This window comes from Cardiocondyla obscurior, linkage group LG03 (genome assembly GCF_019399895.1).
Source record: "Cardiocondyla obscurior isolate alpha-2009 linkage group LG03, Cobs3.1, whole genome shotgun sequence".
Lineage (NCBI taxonomy): Eukaryota > Metazoa > Arthropoda > Insecta > Hymenoptera > Formicidae > Cardiocondyla > Cardiocondyla obscurior.
In genome coordinates, this window is record NC_091866.1 from 6198546 (window position 1) to 6222953 (window position 24408).

At 37.5% G+C, this 24408-nt stretch overlaps 1 protein-coding gene and 1 pseudogene across 2 annotated transcripts in view; one reads left to right on the forward strand and one right to left on the reverse strand.

The window, feature by feature from the left end:
* LOC139113574 (cilia- and flagella-associated protein 58) overlaps nucleotides 1–24408 on the reverse strand; it is a 164909-nt gene that overhangs the window by 53729 nt on the left and 86772 nt on the right. For both annotated transcript variants that reach the window (XM_070674807.1, XM_070674808.1), the window contains one exon: nucleotides 20176–20446. In XM_070674807.1, coding sequence (XP_070530908.1) covers nucleotides 20176–20446 — 271 coding nt within the window. The remainder of the gene's footprint in view (nucleotides 1–20175; nucleotides 20447–24408) is intronic.
* On the forward strand, nucleotides 17117–19664 carry LOC139113778 (uncharacterized; annotated as a pseudogene).

Consider the following 24408-nt stretch of genomic DNA (forward strand, 5'->3'; position numbering starts at 1 on the left):
AAGACCAGCAACAAATAATTTTTCTGTTTAGACAGTAGAGCAACAATTACTGTCCTTACAAAAACAGCACAGTTTATTACGATCTAGAGCGGCATAAAGCCTTGCTAGGAGTTACCAACAAGGTCACACTGGTACGGACTCCTGGATACTAGAAAATGTATGGCAATAAAATGGTGGACGAGCTTGTCAAGCTGAGAACCTTAGAGGACCCACCAGAGCAGCTAGTTAGGCGTTCTCTATGCCACAGGAAAAACAATTATTAGAGAGATGCTAGATAAAACTTACCGAGAATCGTTGAGTAACGAACTAAAATGTCGCTAAGCACAGCTTCTTATGAAACTACGTAAGCCAAGTGAAACAAAAGAACTTTTGGCAATAAATAGGAAAAATTCGAGAATAGAGATCAATTATCTCACAGAACATGGAATCCTCAAAGTACACTTATACAATTTTTATAAAGTTGAACACAAGAAGTGCAAACTACGCGAGTCAAAAAATAAAGACAGCATTCACATTTTGCGTCGCTGCTTTGTCTTAGCCGTCAAAAAATAATGATCTTGATATTGTAGGCATTATTAGTATTTAGCGACCGCGTTCGATAGAAGACGGCATGTGTACATCGGTACACATGTCTACATAACACCGCTGTTCGAGATGTTGTGACCGATCAGCCTAAATTATAAATATTAGTTCTTAGTCTTGAAGAGCGGTTGTTGACACAAGCGGCGAACGTTACAGGTAAGAATTAAAAGCGATTGGGCGATTGTAAAAAAACGGGGATATCGGGAGACCGGATAAAAAGGCCCACACCGGGAAAAACGGGGCTTTCTCTGTAAAGTTTCAAATAAAGCTACGTATCTTTGTGACACCCGCGCTTTCTCATTTTCCCGCCTACAATATAGAATATTCACTAATTATAATAATCTCAAAGGCGAATGTGAATAGTCTAATTAGTCTAGTAAATCATGTTTGGCTTAGACCAATTAACCACGTTTGGTAAACAGTCACAGATGATCTACAAATCTAGATGACTACAGAAAGTTTACTTCTTTATAATAACAATAGTATAAAATAGTTAAACCCATAAAAAACTGGTTTAAAAATTGTTTTAACATCTAAATTAAAAATGTCCTCTCTACAAAAATAATGGCATTTAATAATTCTTTCAACTCTAAAAAATCCATGCAAAACCACTTTAATTTTCTATACAAAAATTGTAATATTAAATATTTACGCCATGTTTAAGAAGTTCGTGCAAAGTTACTATTCTTAATGTTTATAGTGGTACGAAATAATTAATCCAAGTCTAATATGAAAATAGTGATATCAAATTGTTAAAAACTGCGCTCAAGTGCAGCGCCGAGTAATGACGAATCGATTGACGAATCGATTTTTGACGAATCTTTTGACATGGTCGCGCAGCGATCTTGCTGCTTTTTTTATGCCGGTTCCGGTACCGGCAATTATACGTTAAGGCTCACTTGTGACACATGTACGCAATATTAGTAATTGATATTGTGGTAATATAATTGAATTGCAACGAATAAGCTGTTCTTGTGACAATTCTCAACGACCAAAGGACAATTTGTTATTCTCAACAATTGAGAAACGATTCGGAATACAGATACAACCTCACGTCATCTCCTGCTTATCGTGAGGTTTGCCAGATCTCTTGGGTGACGAACATATTCGGACATCTTGCGCGACCTGCCACGAGATTTATATAATCTCGTGGCTTATTACATAAAACAACTCGACGCTCAGTTATGGACATGACATCTCACCTACAACTCATTTGAAGACTGAACAAAACATTTTAGTAACTTGAAGATTACGATCAGACAACACGTAACAGACGAGTGATAAATGCGTCACAGCTCTACATTTTTTTTTAACAAAAAGGATTGATTAATATTAAGAACAATTTCAGGTAGCGTTAAGATTCGCAGTGACCTCCACAAATATCTGTTCATGTATACAGTGTAAATAATGAAATAAAATAACTAAACTTTTGAACACAAATAATTGTGCCAAGTCTAAAAAAATGTTTTAAGATTTGTTTTAATACGTCTAAACAAACAATTCCTTTTTATAACATTAGTGATATCAAATAATTACATTAACGTTATAAAATCTATAAAAAATTACTTGTGTTTAAATGTAATTTCTTTTACAATTAAATGAGATAAATAAAATGTCAGTATATTGGTATGTGCATGATTTTGAAGCCACATAGAACTGAGAAAAAAGCTTGACTTTGCGAAACTAAATCTTAGAAATCTTAAACTATATATAATGCTAATAGCTTTAATCTTTTATTTTAAAAGAAAGAAAAAGTGGACAAAAGAAAAAAAAAAGATAAAGACGGAGAAAGAAAAAAAATTAAGACAATTATAATTTTTATGCAAAAATGTCCTCAGAGTTAGAGTCTATTTACATTAATGATTGCAGACATAAATAATGAGCTAGAAAAAGGAGAGTGGGGAGGTATAAAGGTAAAAGAAAAAAAGATATTTTTATTAGCGTATGCGGACGATGTAGCCGTTATTGCTGAGAATGAGCCGGAAAGATAGGACTGTTGAGAAATATGGAGAAGTATGTAAAAGAGAAAGGTTTAGAGATAAATATAGAAAAAACAAAGATTATGAGATGCAGGAAAGAAGAAGGAAGACAGAAAAAGATAACGTGGAAATAGAAAGGAAAAAAACTAAAAGAAATTAAAAGGTATAAGTATTTAAGATATATGTATAGTAACGGCAAACGGAGACCGGAGGGAACAGGTAAAAGAAAGGGTGAAAAAGGGAACAGCAATAATGAGACAAGTCTGGAGTATAGAGAAAAGGAAATTTGGAAAAGACTGTGGAAAAAGAAGATGGTTATTTGACAGACTAGTATGGACAGTGATTAGTTATGGTATTGAAATATGGGGTGGAAGAAAAGAGAAGAAATAGATAGAATACAAGAAAGATATTTGAGATGAATTCAGGGAGTAAAGAAGTTTATACCAGGATATATGGTAAGGGAGGAGATGCAAAGAGATAAACTAAAAGGGAAGACATGTGTAAAGGCATGGAAATATGAAAGAAAACTAGGGGAAGGAAGAGGAGGGAAGTTGGTAAGAAGATGTTGGGAAGAATTGAGGGAAAGAGTAAAGGAGGAAAAGTTGAAAGGAAAGTGGGAAATAGAAAGGAAGAAATGTTATAGAAATTTTGGGTGGACATTAAAAAAAATAGAAGAGAAGAGGGAAGAAGCGGAAATCAAAGGAGAAGATATGATGGAAAAGGAAAAAAATATGCAAAAAGAAAAAAGATAGAAGAAAATAAGAGAATCAAATTTTAATAAAGTATATGGTAGAATTAAAAAAGATGGGATACCGGAATATTTGAAAAAGGAGTGGAAAGGAAAAAGGTGGCAAAGGGTAGCGAGATTTAGATTAGAAGAGGAAACAAGAGGAAATAAATATTAGGAGAGTGAAGAGAAGAAAATATGTAGATTGTACATGGAGGAAATGGAGACGTGGAAGCAAATATGGGAAGGATGTATAGATTGGAGTTTGGTCAAAGGATGAGAGAAAATGACAGAAAAGGTTATATAGAAAATGGGGAGGGAGAGAGATGGATAATATAGAAGAAATAAAGAACAGAGCAATGGTGAATGAATGAGGAAATAAAAAGAAAAAAGAGAATGGAAAGAAATGAGCGGAAGCGGAAGTTCAGATTGAATGAATTGGAATAAATCTGAGAAAGGAATAGAGTGGAAGAATGAATGTCTGTTATGTCTTTTTCTCTCTCTCACGAGTATCGTTTTAATGGTAAATAAGATAAGTAGAATAAAGCTTTGTGTTAAATGATTACGTAATAGTTATAAATGAACCCGCCGCGGGGCAGCACCTCGTGGCCGATCGCTCCGGATTAATATCGATTCGGCCTTCGATTCTCGAAGGCGATTCCGGCTCGCGTGTCACTTTCTTCCAATCATAGTACAAAGTTTATCAAGTGTACCTCGGGTGCATCAAGTGTGCAGTGTGCTACTAATTTCTCATTAACTTTTATTCTTCGTGTGCGACTCATCGTGCTCACTTATCAACGACTAAAATCACCGTGTGCAATTCAAGAAAACTCACCGATCAGCACGCAGCATGTTAAACCTCGTGCTCAGTAGATCGGCAGCTTCCTACGTGCACGTCCCGTAACAATTAATAAAATTGTGCGTGTTAATCATTAGTCCGTTGTGAAGCAAGACACTTAAAAGTTGAAACTCATTTTGAAGAAACATTTTCTAACTCATTAGAGACACTCAGGGTGCGATTCATTATGCGTCCACGTGCGCGAGCACACGGTGCCCGCGTGACTCTCCCTCGTTGAAGGACTTGTCAACTGCCTTCTCGATCGTAACGGTCCGGCCACGCTTGCACTTACCATCTCGCGGCGTAAATAATTATTAAAGTAGATAATTATACAGCTTTGTATTGATTAATAGGTAAAAATGGGCTTTATGTTATGTTATGCGGCGTTTATTTTTTGTGTTGTGTTACGCCCTTAAACTCTACGTCTCTTTTTTTTCGTCACGTACTTAATAAATTAGACAAAAAAGGAAGTATATCATATTTTATTGAAGCACAAAGAGAGGATTTCGAGTCTTCCAGAAGAACAATTTTAAAACTAAAAAAATCCGGTACTGCTTATTGCGTGAAAACATAACAAATTGTAAACGGGCGCCAACGAGATTCAGACAAAAGAAACTTGTCTGGACATGACAAAAAATCGAACTTAAAGGCTCATAAATATTTCAAACTCTCATTAGAATGTCCACCGTAGGAAAGGGTTTTAAGAAGAAAAAATAACTTTTTTTAAAAATTGTAATTGCACCGTGGATCCTGAGCCTTAGAAAAACCAAGAGCGCAAGAGTCCTGTAATTACCGGAATGTGTTGTGCGGACGAAAGTAATAAAATTCAGGCAACACAATATAACATACCGATAGTAAAAGTTTTCTAACCGTTTTTTCTAAAAATGTTAACAACATTCTGGAAAGTTTGGAAGGGACGACTTGCTAAGGCGGAGCCTCTTATAAATGTTACGTCCACGCCCTTTTTAATTTCTTTCTTTCTAGAATATTCTGAATCCACAAAGATGACTAATAATAAATGAAAGATCAAGTGGATTGTTTTTAAGAAAAGAGTTTTTTTATCTATAACAACGGAAAATTCGGAAAAATGATTCAGACGGCCCTATGATAAGCGGTGCGCACGGAACCCGTAAACAACGCCCTTTTGAATTGTATAAAAAGCACGAGCGGGCGGAACGGGTATTCATTCTCAAAAAGTCTCTTGGCACCTGGCATTATTTTACCCGCGATTCGTGTGACTATTCCGAGTGCTCCGAACTGAAGGACGAACAAACCGATCCGCTAGCCGCTCAAACTAGCCGATCCACTAGTCGCTCAAACTCACCGATCCTCCGGACGCACTAATCCGCCGATCTCACAAATTCGCCAATCCGCCAGAAGGACGTTTAGACACCAAAACCATTTCGAAGCTTCATCCGTTTTTATTAAAAAACCGCCTAAGTAGTAAGTCCAACACTCATTTTCTCGAATTTCCGTTTACAGTTGTTAAATTAAATCGCTCATTTATAGTGAGCCAAACGCGACCACGCTCTTCCGCTGAGTCTAAAAACCATACGTCTGACTACGATTATTTACTCGTCGCGCTTAAAAAAAGGTTTCCTATGCTATGCGGCGGAAGCTACGATTGTAAAATTTGCTATCCCGAGCTTCGACTTTACGCAGATTATTGTGAGGCCCAAGGCCCGTCGTATTCTCCGACTCCGATCGAATCACCGAACCGCCTTCCTTCATTCAGCTCTCTTATTCCTCCACCGGTTCTTCTCCCGAGTTTTTTGCATTTTTTCTTTTCCCCTTTCTCTTTTCTGCCTAATTATCACTACTGACATTTCCTTGACCAAGTAGCAGACAAATATCCTTCTCTGCCTCAAGAAACCTCTAAACCTCAATCCTTTCCTCCTCCAGCCTTTAAATCAGAATACAGGATTTCCGATAACGATCCCGTCGTCTTTGTCTATCATCCCGAACATCCGATTCCTTTCATTCTTCCGGAATCTCACTTGGTCAAACTTTTATTCTCCTCCCGTTTCGTAGCGTCTTTGTGGATTCAAATTATAATATTATACTATTAATCAAATTTGTCAATAACTTTATTTCTCTTTGTAATCTTAAGGAAATATATTTGTTTTTGTTTTTTTTTATAAATCTGACTTCTCTAATTATTTTAGTTTTAAGTTGCACCGGCCCCATCCCTGATAACAAGTGATTCTTCTATCACCTTATTAAAATAAGTGGCCACCGGTCACGCAGCTTAAATAAGACGTCTTAATGTCTCTCGAGACATTAACTCTTATCGTAGCTTTTGGTGTGAACGGTATCTCGAGTACACTATTTGTAGCGTATCTCGAGATTTTAAGGTCAGTTACCCAGACCTGCCTCAACCTTTTCCTTCTATCTCTAATCATCAACGGCCTGGACGTAACATAAACATTTATTTTAAAAACCAATAGATATCGGGAACTCCTCACCAAAATTTAAAAAATAAGGGCGAAAACTTAGAAAATTAAAAAACAGAGAAGGGTGCGGCGCGAGTACCCAATAATTGTAAAAAAGAAAAAGTGGAGGAACAAAATCAGTAAATAAAATTTTAAATTTTTGAAAAATGAAAAATTCGGCAATAGTCCTTCCCTTTTTCGAGTTTATAAAATTTTGTGTTTCGGCGGAGCACGCTCTCTTGCTCCCCAGATCTTCTGACGTTCAAGTTTATTTTAAAACGAAATTGCGTGTGCCTGTTGTGTAAGACTTAAATAGAAAGAAATTAAGAAGACCCAAAGAAAGATCTTCCAAAAGTAAGTCTCAACGATTAATTATCTATTCTCGCGAGTTCCTGATTCCACTAAATTATTAACAATTTCAAAGTGTTTCCTTTAATATATTCGAGAAGAATGAAAAGGGATCGTCAGTGTCGGGATTTCGGAGTATCAATTATGTCCTCTGAACTTCGTGGTCATTTAATTCCGCAAAGTAAATTGCTGCCGAATATTGGTTGTAATATGCCGTCGAAAAACTGACGACTTTCTGTGGCTAAGAAGCAGTTTTGTCAGCCTTTCGTCATCGCGCGCTATCAGCAGAAGGCAGTAGGGTACGCGGCCACTTCCTTTTGCTATTTCGCTGACAAGACCGGAATTAATAATATAAAATGCACGAGCTCCAAAGCTCATGCAAGTCAGTTCGAGAGTATGAGGTAGCGACTCGTAACTCTATCGCCGAAACACACAGGAAGAATAAAACGCAAACTCACATATTAAACAATTGAGAGTTATTATTTATTATTCGCCGTCAACCTCTTACACCGATAAGTGTAAAACCCCGGAGGACGGACCCCGTGCACCGCTCCGGTGCAACAGTAACAAAATTTTTTAATTGACCAGCTGATCAATCAAACAATATGATTGGTCGACAAACACTGCCCCTCTTCTAATCACAACAAAGAGAAGGGGAAAAAAGAGGTATATAAGGACCACTAAACAACAAGCAAGCTCAGTATCAAAGCTTTTGCTCTGATGATGCGAACTGTAATGTTTACGAAACGTCGGCACAACGCTGTCTCTTAACGCGGCTCTCCTCCGGAAACCTTTATTGCTACAAGGTTAACGAAAACTTACTACAAATATTTGATTTACTAATTGTTCTTAAATTAAAATAAAACGTGATTTACTATTGATTAACTGATAGATGTTAATCTTGTAAAAAATGCGAATTGGTCGTCCGATTTTAACTCCTGAGTTATACAAGTATGATCTTCTAACGGTGGAACTAGTTCAACAACAGATACAACAGTGTTTTGGTCAATATAGAAACTCAACAATACGTAAAGTCTTGCAAAATCACGGGCTTTATATATTTGTTGTTTTTTCTGCGAAAGAAATGTGATTCAGTGATGTAATTTATGCCAAAAAAATTGTTTAAATATTTTATGAGAGCTTGCGGTGTCGTTTTTTCTGTATTAGTCACGAGTAGAATGCATTCTCTGAAACCGGGTGTTTCTTATCAGAATATGAGTTCCATAATTTTTACGAATGTGTCTGAAATAATTTGGAATTTACAAATCAAGAAATGAGTTAACTGTTTGAAAATATAATATAAACTTTCTATAATTGGCACTCAACATTTTTAGGATGGTAAAAACAGACCTGCAACGGTCAATGTCATTGTCACCACACTTGTAATGCGATAGCAATAAAATTTGCTCTGTTCGTGCCTAATTGCGCTAGGCGTCGGAAGATCCTACGGGAAGACCCTGCGCCTCGAAGTCTTTGTTTAAGAATATTAAAACTATGACTGCAATGTCCTGACCAACTCGCTAGTCAGTCGTCTTTCGGCAGCCGCTTCAAAAAGTACTCTCTCGCTTTCGAAATATATCAAGTCTTTTTATTCCTTGTGATAAAACCAGAATATTGCGTGGAAAAGCAATCGCGTGCTATCGCGTTAAGCTTCACAGAAGCATTTTGTTACTTTTTAAATAGTCGCGTGCAATCGTGTGCATTTAGATTATGTTTTAAACAATTATATCATATATTGTGCTAAATAAAAACCATCTATAACAAAAGTGAACTATAGTGTTGTGAAACATTCTTTTAATTCTCACTTCTTGTTCCAAACTATCCAAACGATTTCATTAAATTCAACACTAACGATACCCATTAGTTTTAAATTCTTTGCGTTTGCTCTTTATCAGAGTCAATAGGCGACTCATTACTTCTGTCGCATCTGCTTGGAGCAATAAAAAATTTTTCTAGCAGCAGCATGCAAAGAAAAAAATTAGTGAAGTGTGCTCTTTGTAAATAACCTGATTACGTGATCTTTCTAGAAAAAAATATTATGAAATCTGCAAGATGTACCACATTTGTAGTTTAATTTATTAACCGCAAAGAAGTATTTTTAATTTGATCACCATAAATTGTAGCAGTGGCTAACATCTTGTTATAACATTAATGTACTCAACCGTACAGAAATATTTCTCGTGTAAAAATTCATACAAAGTAACATCTTTATCTACTGACGCTGAAAGAATAAATCTTTTTTTCAAGAACTACATCTGTTTACATCAGTTTTCTTGCTTTCTTAAGCAGGTGGTCTCTCATCTCGAATAATTCTAGTCTATTTCTGAAATTTCTTCTCCAAATTTAGCCTTATACTTCGTTGAAAATTGAGGCCTTCTTTGTCCATTTCTAATTCTCCGCCTTGTTGCTACACATATACTCCGACGTTTCTTTCCACTACTACTTTGCATGTCAGCCGTCAATGTCGGGTTGGCGAAGAGTATCCGGAATTTAATTAATACAAAAATAATTTGATAAGATCCGAATGTAAACACAAATTTTAATCTTCTAAAGATTTTTGTTCTTAGCCCGAAAATCAGCAGTTTATTTGGTTCCCCACAGCCCCTTTTAACGGTCGCAAAGGACTGCCGCATAGCATCAAGAGTCATCTTGGTCACATCAAATACTAAAAAATTTTTACTAATGTATAAGTGCCAAAACTAAAAAAAAGAAAAAAATATTTATGCACTAGATGCCACATTTAACTCACATTACTCAGAAACATTCCATTAGTATTGTTGTTATAAATGCGTAATACCTATAAGTGCGTTATGTTAAAATAAAATACAAGGCTTTCTGTTTTTTTTGTTAATGATTGTACATTACCAATTCAACATATCGTTACTTTTTTCTAAGGAACAATCTTATCGCTCTTTTGTGTGTGTTAGTTAGTATAAAAATAGGAACTAATACTCACTACTGAATGGACTACCGAGCTGGTCAGTTGTCACATTTATTTCTTAATAAAATTATCAAATTATAACAATTGTAATCAATTAATTTGTTTGAACAAATCAGCCACAAAGTTGTAAAGCAGACATGAGTGGCAACGGCAAACATTATCTAATGCCATATGTCGCTTATCTATTGCTGTTCTTTTTTTTTAACAAATACCATTTGTTTATCGTCGCTGCCCATACGCAGCGTATAGCTTGCTTATCGTGCTTGACCATTTCTGCTTTATTTTTTACATAATACTTGTAATCGCCTATCGCGCTTATTTTACAGTTTTCATAATGCATATTTGCACAGACGTTAATTGATTACTTAAAAACAATGGGTCAACCACTACCAAAAAATGTACAGTGATTGCCGTTTTCGGCAATACGCTACATTATATTGCCATATTACTATTGTATTGCCAATATTGCTTGGTATTGCTCAGTATTGCTCGATATTGCTAGGTATTGCCAGGTATTATTAAGTATTGCCCGGTATTGCTCGATATTGAAAACGTATTTCTACTATAGTACATGTATACGTATTGTGACGTGGCAGCTTTCGCTATCTCGTTGCAGCTCTCCGCGGCCGTCACAAGGCGCAGCGGCGCCAGATGGACCGCCGTAGATAGGAGAGCGGAGAGAGATCGCGGAAACCTCCGAAAGGTCATTTTCGTGTTTACAATACGATATTTAACGGTCCCAATTTCTTGATTTATTGCTATCGTATGTCGTCAATGCTGCGGGGCGTTCTCATCATGCGGGAAGCGAGAAAAGCGTGGACCACAGACGAGGAAACAAATTTTTGGATGGCAAGACGAAAGGATAAGTGCCTGGAATGGGAGGCCACCCGTCCCGGGAGCATCAGAGGAAGCCCGCGACGAAAGAGAACCACACCACCACAACTCGTCGTCGGAGGTCGTCTGCAAAGGAATCTACGCGAGAGAAAATCGATAAAAGATTATCTCAAAATCCGCGCCGATCAATTAGTTATCGTTATCGTTAGGGCCCTGCGAGAGCAGTTGCACCCGTGGAAAATTAGTGGCGACATCACGCGCGGAAAATCCGCGAAACCCGTGGGTGGGAATAAGCCGGGTCTTCTGCCGAAATTTCGCGCGATTCTGGCTCTTTTCCGTAATAGCGGAAGAGAAGCGACCAAGCGAGAGCGAGAGACAGACGGGGAGTGCGAAAATCGCAGGAGGCCACGACAGCAAAATATCGGTGAGGTCTTCCTCCCGCCTTGCGGCTTTTCTTATTGAGTAAAGTCTTCCGCTTCTCGTGGAGGCGGTCACGTGCTCGGACGGAACCCGTCCACGTTGAAGAGGCACCCGGGTCCGATAGATCTTGGTGACTCGCCATGGAATGAGCGAGTAAAGAATTAACGAGTGGCTGTCGACGAGCGTCCGAGCGTCGCTGGCCGAGCCCCGCGGGGGACTGGCTTTAGTAAAATTAAAGATTATTTTGTATTACGCCCGTAGAGAGTCTACCGTCCAAGCTCGCACGGAGAGCTCTTGGCGGCGGCCGAGGTCGGGAATTAGGGTGTGGCAAGGGCATAAGCCTCGCCACTAAAGGGCGAAGACCCGCCCTGGACGACATAGGACCGTCCGCCAAAGCAATCCGGGCAAACATCGGCTCAGGCGGCGCCGGACACGCCGCATATAGTTTGCCGGACGACCACCGATCCGGCAATAGCGCGCGCCACCGAGTTGAGAGTGGAAGTTCCCCCACTCTCATCTCGGCGGTTATATAAGCCGAGCTCGCGGCAGAGCAAGTACCTTGTCCGGTTCCGATCCTCGACCCGAACACATCCTCCAGATCCTAAGGCTTTGGGCGCTCCCGAAGCCTCTCGCATACTCTCCGTCTTGGGCGTTCCCGAGTCGAACCCGGGCGCTCTCGGTGAGAGTTCCGCTGCCTTGAGCGCTCCTAAAGTAGAACATATCTCAGTTTCATGTGAACCTCGGGCGCTCCCGAGGTTTCGCTACCGGAGCGACCGGATACCGCCGGCGTTCCCGGAGACTCCGAGCCACTGAAATCCCCTGGACGAACGCTCTTGTCCGGCACTGGATCCGCCGCGCAACAGCCAGTCGCAGGCATCGCCGCGGTCGGGCGCTACCGACCACTGCTCTCCGAGTTATCCCGGATAACCTCGACTTCCCCGACGGGCGCTCCCGTCGGATCAAGCCATATCTAACGATGAACATTTAACTCGACGTTCTCTAGAGTCAGTTGGGCGCTCCCGACTGACTTACGATTCGACTCAAATACCGCCTCCTTTTCCAGGATCCCTGGTGTAGTGGCAATAAACGGTCTACCCTCTGCCCGGCCTAACTCTCGTAGCCCCTCGCGGTGTACCAGCTTGGGCTCCGCGCAAATCCTGGCTCCGGCGGGTCTAACTCCAGCAAACCCCCGCCACAGCAGGAAAGTTGCTACCGTTACAAGGGTTTGCGAGTTCGGTGACGACCGGCAACATTCTGCAGGATAATTCTTTGCGTTACGGTGTCCCGCGAGCACGAGCGGCGTGCTCGGGAGACGCGTTGTCGGTATCAAAACATTTAAAGCCGGCGAGCGATTTGACCCGTATCAGAATCGCCGTGAAAATAATTGTTCGAGAATCGATTTGTAGAAATCGGCTATTGATTAAGGCGATCAGACAAAGATCGACCTCACTTATTCTTTTCTGTCATTAATGTGCTTTTACCGTAATAAACGGCTTTGTTGTTAATGTTATTCGCGTCTCGTGTTAGATTTATTTGGTGTCGTCAATTTATCTGTTCGCCTGCGAATTCCATTCGCCTAATTCCGCTTCTTTCCGTTCGGTTAAGCTAGTCCCCACGCGCGACGGCTGCTAGACTTATTGATAAATCCCGAAAAGTAATTAATAATTTGCGTAGGATATTGGCACGGCAAGGCTCGTGCCTGACGCCCAGGCTTGATTTTGTAAGAATACGCCGTCTCGTGCCGGGATACGGCTGAGAAACCAAGACCTTTCCTCCCCCGCTACCCTCGTGTCGCGGCAGTACGTGAATCTTACATCCGCGCCCGGTCCTTTTATTCGCAGCTTTTTTCCGCGAGGAGAAAAGATACGAGACAGTATACTATACAAATTATTTTAATTTTTTTATTTAAAACATTAATATTATTAAAAACATTAAGTACATAACCACGCACAACGCAATTAAACTTTACAAGTTTAGAAACGTAACAATGAAAAAAACTTTTTTATTTCTGTTATTGAGGCATTATTTAATTTAGATGTTGATTTAATATTATCATATCCTGTATAGTTTAAAAGTAATTTTATATAACTTAGTAATTTGACTTGATAATACTTTTTATAATTTGCTCCATCTATCTCCGCCTATCTCGCTCTTAAGACGACTTTTTATTTAACGATTGCTTAATAACTGTTGGCTATTACTAAATTGTTTAAATAAAAGACGTCCTAAAAGAAAGATAGACGAACCATGAGAACTCTAGTGCAGTTTTCGTCGAGCTTTACTTCAAGAGCTGGAATCGTTAAAATTGTTTTGTGTTGAACACTCAGTTAAACGTTTCAGATTATAAAAATTGTTTAACTGTTATTAAAAATGTTGCACCGGAGCGGTGCACGGGGTCCGTCCTCCGAATATTACACGTTAACAGTGTATATAAGTGACGGCTCAATAAATAGATATTGCTATCGTTGGTTTTAAATATATGCGTTGCCTTTATTCCTCCTTTCAGACTTCGTGTATCGGTGATAGAGTTACAAGTCGCCAGCTCGTACTCTCGTACTGACTTGCACGAGCTTCGGAGCTCGTGCATTTTATATTATTAATTTCGGTCTTGTCAGCGAAATAGCAGAAATAAGTGGCCGCGTGCCCTACTGCCTTCTGCTGATAGCGGGCGATGACAAAAGGCTGACATGACTGCTTCTTAGACTCAGCAGATTCCAACGGTTTGGTTGACAGCAATCTGCTGAGTTGTATAAAAAATGTAGCGCACGCGGTGGTCAATAACCGGCGTGCGCTGACGGGTTACAACAACAACTAATAGTTACTAAGCAACTTGTCAAACAAAAGTCTTTTTAAGAGAGAAGGAGATAAGCGAAGAGGAATATAAAAAAAAGTAATCATATTGTTACGTCAGGAAAGGAAAATATTAAAGATAGTTTGATTACCGCTCATGGAAAGCCAAGGATGTGGGCCTGAGAGCAGGTAGAGTGAAACGAAGTGTTTAAGGAGTGACGCAACCACTGATATTTGCGAGACACGATCGACGGAGTGTCCCGCATACAACGCGCTAGGAACGGGTTTAAGTTGGTGGAGAGATTAAACAAGCGCGTATTTTTTTAGGGAAAGATTCTTTTTAGGAAAAAAAATTATTTCTTATTCCCTGGGATAGAACCAGAGGTGGTTTTTTGCAATGAATGGATTCAGGGATTAATTGCAAGAAAAGAGAAATATCAAATTTAAAAATAAAATGACAATTTAATGAATTAGATTAATACAAAATTATACTTAACATAGAAGTAATAAGAAAAAGATTCGAATAAATGCAAAAATAAAAAAACAATTTTTATTAAAAATAAAAAACTAAAAATAACGATTGATAATATGGATTTGAGAACATAGGTGTGTGTGTATGAATGTATATGTGTATGTAAAAAAAAAAAAAATAAAACGAGTTATTCTAAATCTATCTCTATAATCTCTGATATCCTGTAACGTTATATTTATTTGTAATTATTAGGTGTACAAATAAATTTCCACCGTTTTTTATAAAAAAAATTGGGCATTTGTTACAAAAAAACGGTACCTGTGTTTCAATCGAAGTATTATCCGTCGTTTAACATTACCCTTTACCATTTTTCAGGCAGCATACGAATACTGCGTCGGAAGAATTCTTCACTTTTTGAGTTTATTCACGAATCGATCCAGTTTTTCGTATCTTCATATGATGTGAAGTGCTGTTCAGACAAGCCATGCGCCATTGATCGAAACAAATGGAAATCAGATGGAGCAATTTCTGGCGAATATGGCGGGTGGAGTAAAACTTTCCTATTAAGTGTTTGCAGATAAGTATGTTCAGGCGTTAGTTCATGTGGAACCCAATGTCCTTGTTTCTGAAATATTTCCAATGATTTCAACCGATGTAAAACTGCTTGTTGAGTCACTTTTAATGTAAGTGCAAGTTTTTCTTGCCTTTGGCACGAATTTTCAATTAGTAATATTTCCAATTCCGCGTCGTCGTACACTTTCGGCCTTCCGCTACGTTCTTTGTCGTCGATGTTAAAATCACCATTCTTGAACTTCTGAAACCACTCACGACAACTTCTTTTACTTAAGGCAGCTTCATCGTATACTTCTATAAGTAATCGATGCGCCTCAGCTGCAGATTTCTTCAAATTGAAAAAATAAATTAATAGTTCTCGCAAATGACGCTTGTTTGGTTCAAAACTTGACATTTTTGCACACAAAAGAATATACTATTTTGATAAAAATTAACTATTATGTCAAGGTTAACTTGTTAACGGGTTTTCAACCTTACAACGACGTTATAAATAACAATTTTAACCGTAACTTAGTGGTGGCGCCAACTTTGATCAAACGGCGGAAATTGATTTGTACACCTAATAAAAATAATGTTTATTGTCACGAAGATATATTTTAGATTTAAAATGGAAATTGAAGATGTTATATTAAAATTACTAGAAAATTATTAAATTAAATTACCAAGTTATATAAAATTACATCTAAACTATACAGGATATGATAATATTATATCAATATCTAAATTAGATAATGTCTCAATAACAGAAATACAAAAGTTTGCGAAAGAAGATTTGACGAAATTTTTGAATAAAAACAAATTACAGGAAATATTTGGCATATACTTGTAAAGAGAATATGTGGACGTTGACGGTGTCCAGCCGGTGCTACAAGAGTTAAGGTCACAATTTAATAACAGAAAGGCAAACACTTGACAGTAAAAAGGAACAAACTAAATATATTTAACAAAAATATATAAGAAGTAACAAACAATAAGAAATAAAATAAAGAGCAAAATACAAATGATAAAGAAAAGTGATTCTCTCATTTGAGGAACCAAGAGCGGATCGTTATAGACCGCGTTGGACTTATCTGAATTCCGCAGGGGCGGAATGATGCTAATCGGCAGCAAACGCAAAAGGGCTCGCAATTCGCAAGTGGCCTGGCCAGGCTTGGGTACGCAGTGTTAGCACGGATGCACTCGACGCACAAACTAGTACGCGGTAACAAGACTAGCAAGTGTCGTGGAAGACGACAGCTCAGCGATGCGCTCGCTATGAAAATCGGAGGGACTCTGAGGGCTCGACTGATGCAATGAGCCTACAGAGCCGTTGTCTATAGAAAGTAAATCGGGAAAGTTTCGGGAGATTAGCCGTAATCAACCGGGGAAGTTCCGAGATATTAGTTGTTGTCGGGCGATGACCACGGAGTGACAAATGTTAGAAGAAAGGCCGCGGGATTAATATTTGTTTTCTCTTCCGGACGGCCGGCAACGTATGCGGTGGCGTCATCCGGCCTGTGACGTCGGAGGAATCCGCCACAAATATACTCTCTTTAAAATTGGCGCGTTAACTATACTCTGGGCGCGCGGCTACGATATCGGGCAAGCGCCACGTCAAGGAGATGATAAGAACAAAAGAGAGATGATACGGCAGAAACAAAAGTAATGTGAATCATTAACGAAGTTGCATACCCGACATAAGACGTTAAATAAGATGGATTAAAGAATGGATTAAAGAAAATTAATAATTGTCCTTAATTGTCGTTTTTTGTGTTTACAGGTAAATTGTAAACTTTGTATTTATTATAAATAGTAACTTTAGTAATTATATAATTCTTGTGTTTACAGAGAAACTAATTTGGGTTCAATTATTGTTCGCCACTCTTATTAAATCCAAATCCTAATATAAAACATTATATACTATCGAAATTTTTCACTTTTTAAAATTATTGATGGTCATAAGAAACTATTAATATATTTAAAAGAAATATGTGTCAAAAAGGTTGAAAAGATTTTTTTTTAATGTTCACAGTTTAGTGAGGAAAGTAGTATTTGATAGAAGTATTTGTAAAGAAATAACGAAAAAAGTCAAAAGAAAAGAAAATATCACGATTTACAAAAAGAAAAAAAAGATGTAGTTGAAATTAATAAAGAAAAAAGTAATATTGCTAAAGAACATGTAAAAAACTAAAAAGATCTAGATGTCATTTAAATACCCGCAGGCAACTGGCCGCGGGGCAATCACTCTGATTGTGAGATAAAGACGCTCAGCGACCGACGCGAACATCACATTTGTAACGTGAACTCGAGCGCGTGTTGAACGACGATACCGCGCGGAGACCAGGACGCGAATAAATAAGTATAGTGCGGAGTGTGGTGAAGGTGAAGCATCAACGAAATGTACGAAAACTATTAAACACTTTATTAAAAATCAAATTATATATATATATATATATATTTCTCTTCGCCCACTCGACCCCTTTCAACGGTCCCGAAGGACGGACCCCGTGCACCGGCCCCGGTGCAACAGATTAATAGATTAGTAGACAAAGAAAGTAATATAGCCGATGGAATAGTACGATTCCATATGGCACGCAATAATTTTTTTTAAATTATGGAGAAAATAGCTAGAAGAAAATAACTACAGCATAGACAAAAATTTTATATCTTCTAATGCTTACACATCTGTAGAGTTAAATGCACACGGATTATTAATATTAATTGAAAAATTGTGTAAAAATCTCGATGAAAATAAACAGTTCACAATTTGATTATGCAGCAGTCAACCATGTAAAAAAATTTTTAGACAAATAAGATCGATGACATCAACTTACTCAACAATAGTTAATTTCAACTTGTTGGGAATTTTAAGACGGTTAAATCGAGTGGAAATTTTAAATGAAATAAGTACTGATTTAAGTAAGTATAATTTATAATACTTTAATTAAATTGACAGATAATTATAAAAATTTATTTTACTTTAATAATATATATTTTTATTTTAAGAAGGTGCATTCCAATTTCCACAGAAAGAAAAAAACCGATTAGGAACCTCTCTGAATAAAAAATAAAATTATAATAGTATTCCGTCAGTAGAGGAAATTTTACATATTTTAAACATAGCTAAAAATAATGCAGTAAAATGTGCAATAGAATTAAATATAAATTTAAGTATAGAAATAATAAAGGAAAGTATTGAAACAGTTAACATTCGATATTTAATTGATAAAGGAGAAAATAAAAAAGAAATGGAAAATAACGATATTATTATAGATAAAAATAATAAAGATTTATTTGAAAATGCTAACAAACATTCCGACGACGATTTGGAAAATTTACAAAATAATATTTTAATATTCCAAAATCAAACTGAATTAAATTTCAAAGATTACGCAACTAATCGGACAGAAAATAATAAAGGTTCATTTTTAGATGTTAATGTTAATGGTAAAAAGTATGTTGTAAGAAAATCTTTACTTTGTTGTATCACAATAAAAATAATATATCTAGCGACAGATTACATCGAGTTCGAGGAATAAATGTAAATACCGAAATAAATGTCGCAAATATAAATAAAAAATCTGGTGAAGAATTCGGTAAAAAATTAAAACTAAACCTTGAAAAATATTATTGTGTTTATTATGACACAGAATGGTATATAGGAAGGATACTACATATTGAAAAAAACACATGTCAAATTAAATTTTTATATCCTAACTTACAAGGAGAGCCCAGACCCACTGGATCACCGATTTTCTTGAGATTCAGCCTGTATATTATATTAATACAAAAGTCTCCTATGTTATTCGTAGACGATGCACTTCTCAAGCATTTACGAAAAATCGCGATTTAAAGTTTTGCGTGTCCCTTTACTATCACTGCGTAAGAACGAATTTTCAAAGCACGGCGTAGTGCACAGAACTAGGCGACGAGCTAGAAGTCTGCACGTTGCCGGTTCGCGTCCCATTTTTCCATATTTTTTTTTTTTTTTTAATATATTTGTGTACGTTGCAATAAAATTTATAAATAAATAAGATATATAGATATAAGATATAGATATAAAATATAAAATCTATTAAATAAATGAAAATGTAATAAATAGATATAAATAGATTTTATATATCTTATTTATTTTAACATATCACCGAATTATAATACCGAGTTATACATAATATACATATATGTTCATAAACCGTTTATTAAAAAATTGTTATTTTTTCTATAAAAAAAACTCAAATATGTATTATAAAATGTATTTTTAGACGCACAAATTAAATTAATAATAAATTTTATTGCAACGTACAATAACATATTTAAAAAAAAAAAAAAAAATGGAAAAATGGGACGCGTACCGGCAACGTGCAGACTTCTAGCTTGACGCCTAGTTCTGTGCACTACGCCGTGCTTCGAAAATTTGTTCTTACGCAGTGATAGTAAAGGGACACGCAAAACTTTAAATCGCGATTTCTCGTAAATGCTTGAGAAGTGCATTGTCTACGAATAACATAGGAGACTTCTGTATCAATATAATATACAGGCTGAATCTCAAGAAAATCGGTGATCCAGTGGGTCTGGGCTCTCCTTGTTAGATGAGTTTAGATGGCCAAAAAAAAAAATGATATTCAAAAAGTTGACATAAAGTTTATATTATGTGGACCCATAACTTTAAATGGCGTTAATTCTTTCACAATTAATAAGCAAGAGCGTTCAAGAAGGCAAAAAAAATTTAAAAAGTTTAAAAATACTTAATTATTATTTTCTGTGTAAGCCTTCATAGTCTTAAGTATTCTTCTTATTATTATGTTTCCGTGTTTTTATAAAACTTGTATGTTTAATTACGTTGTACGTATTTATGTACATGTTTTTAACAAAGTGTTAATGTTTTGAATAAAATGGAGCGTACTGCCAAAAACGGTAATCACTGTAAAATTTTTTTTGTAATAATTGACACCTCAATTATATCAGTATCAAATTAGATGATGCCTCAATAACAGAAATAAAAAAAGCAGCATTGCTATTATTGCAAATTTATTGCTAATGTATTGCCACATATTGCACAGTATTGCTAATGATTGCCAAGTATTACCATACATTGCTACGTATTGCTAATGTATTGCCCGTATTACTAGTATTGCCCGTTTTATTGCTGTATTGCCGCAATGTATTTACAGAAAATATACAGTGATTGCCACCAGTGGTTGACCCCTCGCTTAAAAACTAATTCTTTGTGTACATCTGGTATTATTTTAAATTAACTTACAAAATTCTTCTTTAGCAAGACTAGCTTCTTTCATTGCAATGCTTTCTTTCAGTTGCTCAATCTGTTGATTTGTAATCTTTAACTTGCTTTTCAAATCTCGCACTTGTTCTTGTGCTTCAACCAAACTTTTATTACACAGATTTTGTTCTGCACGTGCCATTTCAAAAAAACTTTGATGCTGGCGGTATTTTGTTTGGGAGTCTGCCAAACGCTTTTTGTAATCAAATATCTCTCTTTGTTTGTGTTTGTTTTCGTATATATAAGTTTCTAGCTGTTAACAAATCATTAATTAAATTTGTCAAACGTATTATTTTTCAAAATTAGTCAAAAAATATAAGAACATTATAAATGAATATAAATAAACAGAAACAAAGATATTTATTTAAAAAATTAATCTGTAAATTTTAAATATATGTATGTTATTAAATATTTTATAGCGCACGTTTTAAACGCTTTATTTACTTTTATTTTAATTAATTATTAAATTTTCTACATTAAAATAATTAAAATGTTATACCTGAGATAAAAATTTAACAAAAAACAATATGCAAATGTTCCTTACCGATTTTAATAAACTTTGGATGAGCTTGTAGAACATAAGAAAATATTAAATTTATATTTTTTTATTAATTTATCTCAACGTTTAAGGCTCGAAAAAGTTTTTTGTTTGTTTTGCTAAATATTTTAAGAAAATAAGATAACATCGTGCTATATGTGCCACATCGTAGATAAGTTTTACGTTATTGCTTTTCAGTTAACGTATATGAAATTAGTCCCGATTCTTTTGAGAATTAGACAAGCGGATATAAAATATTGTTATGCTCGAGGTCGGATAGGCCACACTTTAAGGTCCACCGACGTCTCGATAGCTTCAAACGGCGCGATCATACTCGCACGAGAGCGTGAAATCTTCAAATATTTTTATCTCGATTATTAACCCCCAAATTCCAAATTTGTATAGGATTTTTCGATTTATCTTTGGAAGCTCAACCTACCATTAAAAACTTTTTACTTGATTGCGGATACCCTGTATAGTGAAACACAAGAGACAGAAAAAAAGGTGGAAATAGATGATAGAAAGAATAAGAACAGATGGAAACGTATTAAAAGTGGTAAATTTTGGGAAAAATAGGAAAAGAAAAATAAACAAAAATAAAAAAATAAAGGAATAGGACAGATACTTCAGAAAGAGGTTGGGTGGAGTGAAATAGACGGTGAACAGTGAGGGAGAAAGAAAGAGAATGAAAAAGAAGGGAAAATAAAGAAAAAAAAATAAAAAAAGTAATCAAAATATTAAAAAAAAGTAAAGCTCCAGGGGAAGATAAAATAAGAAAAGAGGTATGAAAATGAGGAAGAGAAGAGGTGAAGAACTGGCTGTGAAAAATATGTAACATAGTATAGGAAAAAGCGAGATCTCTGCGAAAATAGAAGGAAAAGGTTATAGTCCTTATAGTAAAGAAGAGAAGAGAAAAACAACGGAAAATTATAAGGGGGTCACTCTGACGTAAACGGCGTATAATATGTATGCGACGGTGCTCATAGAAAAGTTGAGAAAAAAGATGGAAAACTAGGGGATCTTGCCATCGAGTCAAATAGGATTTAGAAAAGGGATGAGAACAGTAAATTAAATATATGTATTGAACTACTTCCTTAACAAGAGAAGAGCAAAAAAAGTAAGTAAGTATGTAAATTAATAACTTTTGTGGACATGGTTGCGAAGTTTGACTCAGTAAACAGGGAGATACTGATTGAGGCAATAAAAGAGAGAGATAAGGGAGGATCTGGTGGTAAGGTACACAAAGTTGCTAAAAGAAACAGTAAGCAGGGTAAAGGTAGAAGAAAAGTAGAGAGAAAGATTTTGGACAGAAAAAGAGGTGAGACAAAGATGTTCACTAAACTTGACACTTTTCACACTGCTATTGGCGGATCTGAATAACTAGTTGGAAAAGAAAAAATAGGCAAAATAAGTTAAAAAAAAATGGCTTTGTTAGTGTATGCGAATGACGTGGAAGTGTTAACAAAAAATGAGGCAAAAATAGTAAATTTGCTGAAAAATTTCGAAAAATACGTAAAGAAAAAAAAATTAAAAGTAATCATGAAAAAGACAAAGGTGATAAAGTGTAGAAAAGAAGGGAGAGGACAGCAAAAAATTATTTGGAAATAGAAAGAAAAAACGCTGAAAAAGGTGAAAAGTTTTTAATACTTGGGGTATGTGCTGATGGAAAATGGGGACCAAAAGGAACAGATAAGAAGGGAACGGCGGTAAGTTGAGTTTGGGGGATTGGAAATTTGAAAAAGACTAGACGAGAAGAATTCCCCTCTCGTTGTGCGCCACCTTGTCATGGTGATAGGGTTTAAGGGATCGAATCATCGATCCGCTGGGGCAGTACCTGGGACTTAGTCCCGGGGAGGGCCCGGCGGGGAGGTTCGGTCCTACTAAGAGCGCACAGTATCCCCTGGCATTGCACTTCGAGTACACCACGTACTTGAGCTGGGGGGGAGGGGGTACAAAAAAACCCTCAGGGGCCACAAGAGCCGTCTCTTTATTAGGACGGAGTAGATCTGTGGTACGAGACTTGGCGTTCCGGAAGATTCCTGAGCCCGATGACCACTTTGCCGAGAGAAGCGGATTATTCCCTCCAAGGTGGTAAGGGAAGATAACCCGGAATTCAAATCCCAGTCGGCTGGGGTTGCAGAGGAAGTGGCTTTTCCACCATGCCACCCGGAGGGGGATTGGGTAGGGGGCTTCCCGTTCAAAGGAAGAAGATCCCTTCTCGAGGCATTGCACGCGGGTGCTCCCGCACCCGAAGGAAGGGATTACCTCTACTCGTTCCAGGACGTATGTAGTGCGTTTCCGGGCGGGTATGAGAATACGCACTGGAGTTGCACACCAGGGGTGTGACCCCACGGTACTGGGGGCGTAGGGTGTTTCGGCCTGCGGGCTGGACACCCCAGGGATGACGCAAGGGGTGTTCCGGGCCTCTCGGACGTTTCCAAGGCGAGGCCGGACACTCCGGGGAGGTTCGACCGCTACGGGGCCGCTCGGACGTATTCCGAGGCGGGGCCCGTGGCGTGTCTCTAAATAGAGTCGGCCAAGCTGGGGTCGTTAGGGTTGGTACCCCACCGCCCTAGGGGAGTAAACCCTAAACAAATCATTATAATGATTTTTTTTATGGGTAATGTCAGTAAAACAGCAGTTTGTTCTACCGTCTCAGGGGGGTCGAATCCTCAGGGACCGGCGAGAGATGGGTACCATCCCGGCCTCTCTCCCGTTGTCATTGTATGACGAGATACCAGCTGCTTGCTCCGCAAGGGCAGCTGTCGAATATACGTCTGCGAGGAAAGAAGATGTCGAGAACGTTGGAAGTAATTCCCCCACTCTCTCATTAAAGAGCGAGGCTAGGAGCGACTATGGCTCCTTTTACCAGCGACACTGATGGAGAATTCATGAAACTTCCTCGTGTCGTTGATATGAAAATTGTAAAGAAGGCGAAACCTGAGTTACCTGCTTCGAAGGGAAGAATAAAACCTTGGCTTAAAAGCAAGAAGAAGCAGATGTAGAACCAACCGGCTCCTTTTGTATACATTAGGCCTATTTTAAGATCTCCATTACCAACGCCACAAGATTCTTAGTCAACGGAAGCTGCTCCTACTCCCACGGTAACGGAGGATGATAAACAAAGATTCTCACGGTGGTCGTCGGACGCAGATATAAACAATCCGGATAATCTAAACAGGACAGACTCTTTAAATGCCTCTATTAAGACAAACGCGTCCGGTGCAGCCAAGCGCACCCGAAAACAAAATGAGAGGCAAACGAAGGCAGCACGGAAAATAACGCGAAGGAGTGATTTGTCCTCTTCTGAGGAAGATTTCGCTATCCTTGACATTCTCGATCCAGAGAAAAACAAAAAGAAACGGGGCCGCCCGATAACAACAGTCAAAGATGTGGCAATTTAGGCCATACAAGAGAAAACAAAGGAGCTTCAATCCCTTAAAAAGGAAATTGATGTAATAAAAAAGATTGCCGAGAGTGGTTACAACCCGGCAGATTTTAAGGGAAAAAAGCGTTCCGTAATGGCCGAAAAACTAGAGGAAGAATCCGCCGGCATGCCAGTTAGAGCATTAATTACGGATATATTGCAGTCCGCAATAAAGGTTAAAGAGGTAGCTCTAAAGTCGAGCAATCTGAAGGGCGGTTTTATCCGCTCCCTAAGAGAATCGGCACTTAAA